We start from the raw sequence: 3,967 nt of genomic DNA, 5'->3' as shown, positions 1-3,967 counted from the left end.
CTTATATGCGAGAAAATACGGTATGTGCTTTGTCTGCCCCCCGAACAGTTTAAACTCTAAAGTCAATTGACCACTTTTTGTAATTGGCGGGTTATCCGACCTGTGGCAGACTTTTTGCTTGTATAATCAGGCACAGCGCAGCACGTTTGCACAAAAATTGTCGTGAAGACTTAATGCAAGGACGGCATCCTGACGCATTGGTTGCTACCATAGTGTCACAAAATTGCCACTTTCTTATCAAGAATGTTCTCACAATTTAACATTTTGTCTCACTACTAAAGGATGTGATGGTGGTGGGAGAGCCCACGCTGATGGGAGGGGAGTTTGGCGACGAGGACGAGCGTTTGATCACGCGATTGGAGAACACCCAGTTTGACGCAGCCAATGGCATTGACGATGAGGACAGCTTCAACAACTCCCCGGCCCTGGGGTCCAACTCACCCTGGAACAACAAGGCGCCCTCCAGTCAGGAGAGCAAGAGCGACAACCCCACCTCACAGGCATCGCAATAGAGTTTGGGATCCTTCTCCAATACACGAATCCCTCGCACCCTCCTCTGAGCCTTCCCAAAGTCAAAAGTCACGAGAGAAACAGGTTTCTTAGCAGCCCCTAGATGTGCGTTTAGAGCTTTGACTCTTCTAAAACGTGGCGGCTGGCGGCCCGCAGTTTGACCTCTTGCTAGGGACTCATCATAACTGTGACTTCCCAACTTAGAGGCACCATGGCCCTCCCCTTGTCTGGTCCTTTTCTGTATTTCATACTAAAAATGTCCTGTCTGCTTTTGCTAATTTCCACTTAGGACAGCGACATGGTAGTTTCCATGAGGAGGCATGGTGATTAAATCCAGGAGAGAACTAACCTACACTTAATCCAAGAGAACGCTACAAAACGGTGTGGCATGGCTATGGTGGCCAAGTTGCTTAGGGACAGCTTGTCCACCCAGTATCATAATGAGATCGATTCTGGACTGCTCTGATGCTCAAGTCACTAGAAAACCTTTGTTAATATTGTAGGATCTGTTGGTGTGTGTAAGGGAGAAAGACTGAAAGTGAGTGAAAGGAAAAAGAAGCCTAAACACATCAGTGGCTTTGCCAAAACGAGCAACCCAGAATTCGGGACATGTTGTAAAATTGTTGAAATTGTCACACTTTTATTGTGGGACACAGCAATTCACACTAAACACACATTTAACCATACAGTGGTACCTCGAGATACGAGCTTAATCCGTTCCGGAACTGAGCTCGTATGACGAGATTCTCGTAACTCGAGCGGACGTTTTCCATTGAAATGAATGGAAAACAAATTAATTGGTTCCAGCCCTCTGAAAAAACACCAAAAACAGGATATTGGATTGGAAAAAATGTTTTATTTCTTCTAATTTGCCATCTATTAACAAAGTACCACATAACTAGTGGTTTAATAGTAATAAAATGTGTTTAATCTAACTAAAATTGGGCAGATTTCGCCGACGGGAGACAGAGACGTTTGGGGGCGTAGGGGGGTGGGGTTCGTTTTTTTCCACGACAACGCACTCGTAAACGGAACAAACAAATTTAAATTTACTTGGATTAATATATACAGACACTCAAACATACGTTTAATGTAACTTTACACAACTGAATTCTAATTTTGTTGTAATCTTTTGTTACCTTCGTTTTTCGGGTTGGCGGTTTGCCACGCCTACGCCCTCACGTTCGCTATCGATGGACTGTTTGCTGTTGTATTGCCTTCAAAATATTCCCAAAATCATGCACACAAATGTCCTCACAATAGGATAACGCACGACCACTTGCCAACGAGAAATAGTCTTTAAGGAACGATCGTGGGACCTTTCCTAAGAAAGAACAACAGGAAATGACATAGCTGAGCTTCCCACGTATTGATTGTGGTTAATGAAGTTTTATTCTGAGAAAGGTTGCCATTGCCTATGGGTGTTGTCTGCAGGAGTATACTTCATTACCCAGAAAGCCTTCTTTTTGCATGCGCGTTGTGCGTTTCCTGGTCCGAGGAGGAACTCGTTTGAATTAATCGTTCCGTGCTCGTAAATATTGTTATACACGAAAGATATGCAAAAAAGACCTGGCTTGGTCGCATCACGAAATTTTGACTGCATAACGGGCGAATTATTCGATGGAAATTTCCCCCGTAAGACGAGCATTTTGTATGACGAGCGGTCGTATGACGAGGTACCACTGTACACACATATGCACATGATGGAAGGAGTTTCAGTCCCTTGCTGTGTGAGCCATCGCTGAGTAGACGCCAGTGAAAGCAACCGACACACTTAAACATTTTAAGAGTTTTTATACAGTATATATTTCCCTAGAATGTTTTTTTTATTTCTATTAAACATCTTCAGTTCAATTATTGTATTTTTTTTAATTCAATACTGAAAAGCTACAGACCAAGGAGCACCACAGGACTTTTATTCCTCCCCTAAAATATATTGTTTTTATCTTTTGTGTTTATAAAAGAAAAATTATTTAGTGTGGATGTTTTATTTTGTCTTTCTGTTACTTTTGGAAATTTGAAATTTTGTGTATTTGTGCTTGTATATTTAAGGTAGTAGCAAAGTTCTGTCTGAGTGTAATAAGATGTATTCTTACTTAGGTATACCTAAAGCCATCTTGATCTAATGTAAAGAAACAAAATAGGAAAAATGAGGAAAAAAAACACTCCGCTCTTTCCTCCCTGTTTTTTAAGGGTAGTGTAAATGAAATGAGGGTACAATGGCACCATGGGAAGTTTTTCTTTTTTTTTCCTTTTTTTGCTGTCTTTTGTTTTTTTCCTCTATTTATTTAGGACATTCAAAAACTCATTCAGCTATTTCATATCTACGTAGATTGTTAGTTTTTCCACCCATCTACTGTCGAATTTTACGTACTATTGCGTAACCTGATCAAGTGAATGTGCTGCAATGTTTGATAGGTGACATTCACCCCTATTACTTGCTTTCAAAGTTATTTCCACCTCCACAAGTATTAATTTGTGACATCTTCCACCATTTTCTAAAACCAGCTTAACATTACGTGAATTATCATTCATTGGTCATATGTCACGAAAAGCCTAAAGAAATCCTGCTTTTTTTGATTTGGCCCTTTACATATTGATCATGACCATAAGTAAAAGTGGAATCTTCTCTTTGTACATTTTCTTACTTAAACCCATTTAAAATTCAGTTTAAATGGTGACTTGTACCTTCCTCAAACCTTGTAGAATCATTGTTTGATATCTATTTTTTTTATTTGGTTAGTTTCTGCCCTTGCTAATTAATGTATGGTACCAATAAAAAAGAAACATTTTCACTTTAAGAGGTTGTTTCTGAATTTATTGCAAAACAAAGTTTCTATTTAATGTTGCAAACACCTGACTGAGTATTTTTTTTTTATTCATTCATATTCCGTATCGCGCATCCGGGGATCGAACCCGCACCCGAACCCGCTTGCCCGCACCGAGGTCAGGCGAGTGAACTACTTTGTTCATTCAGTGGATGAATTGAATATGTCAGTAGAAAGTAAAAAAAAAAGTTATTTGTGGCAGGAACTATTTCTGTTGTTCTTTTTACTTTCTTATTTTCTCTAATCTTATTAATTTTCTCATGAACGTTTTATATTGTATAATTTTGGTTATTAATAGAAAAGCTATAAATAAAATATCACATTTTGGGTCATGTGGCCGCTCTTGTTTACCATTTTTTTAATTCCTAAAATAGCTCTTTTGTGCATAATACCAGTGCTAAATTAAACAACTACCAATAACGAGCATAATCAGTTAGTTGTTACCACTAATAGGCTTGTTGTAGAACAACAAAAATCATCAATGTTAATGATGTCGTCAATATTTCTTGACAATGAACAGCAAACCGATGGACGTCCAGGCCATTTTCAACTATGAGTGCCAGTTTTAATGTCAAATTGGATCAATGTCGTTGTCAATAACAGTTAAAAGAAAAATACTATTATTATTT

At 38.9% G+C, this 3,967-nt stretch overlaps 1 protein-coding gene across 4 annotated transcripts in view; it reads left to right on the top strand.

Moving 5' to 3' along the window:
- Nucleotides 1-3,311, top strand: part of ldb1b (LIM-domain binding 1b) — a 31,236-nt gene extending 27,925 nt beyond the window's left edge. For all 4 annotated transcript variants that reach the window (XM_077605781.1, XM_077605784.1, XM_077605782.1 and 1 more), the window contains exon 11: nucleotides 282-3,311. In XM_077605781.1, the coding sequence (XP_077461907.1) occupies nucleotides 282-512 (231 nt within the window). In that variant the 3' untranslated portion in view covers nucleotides 513-3,311. The remainder of the gene's footprint in view (nucleotides 1-281) is intronic.
- Nucleotides 3,312-3,967: the final 656 nt, after the last annotated feature.

Source organism: Stigmatopora argus, chromosome 7 (assembly GCF_051989625.1).
Source record: "Stigmatopora argus isolate UIUO_Sarg chromosome 7, RoL_Sarg_1.0, whole genome shotgun sequence".
Lineage (NCBI taxonomy): Eukaryota > Metazoa > Chordata > Actinopteri > Syngnathiformes > Syngnathidae > Stigmatopora > Stigmatopora argus.
This window is presented reverse-complemented; position numbering and strand designations above follow the sequence as displayed.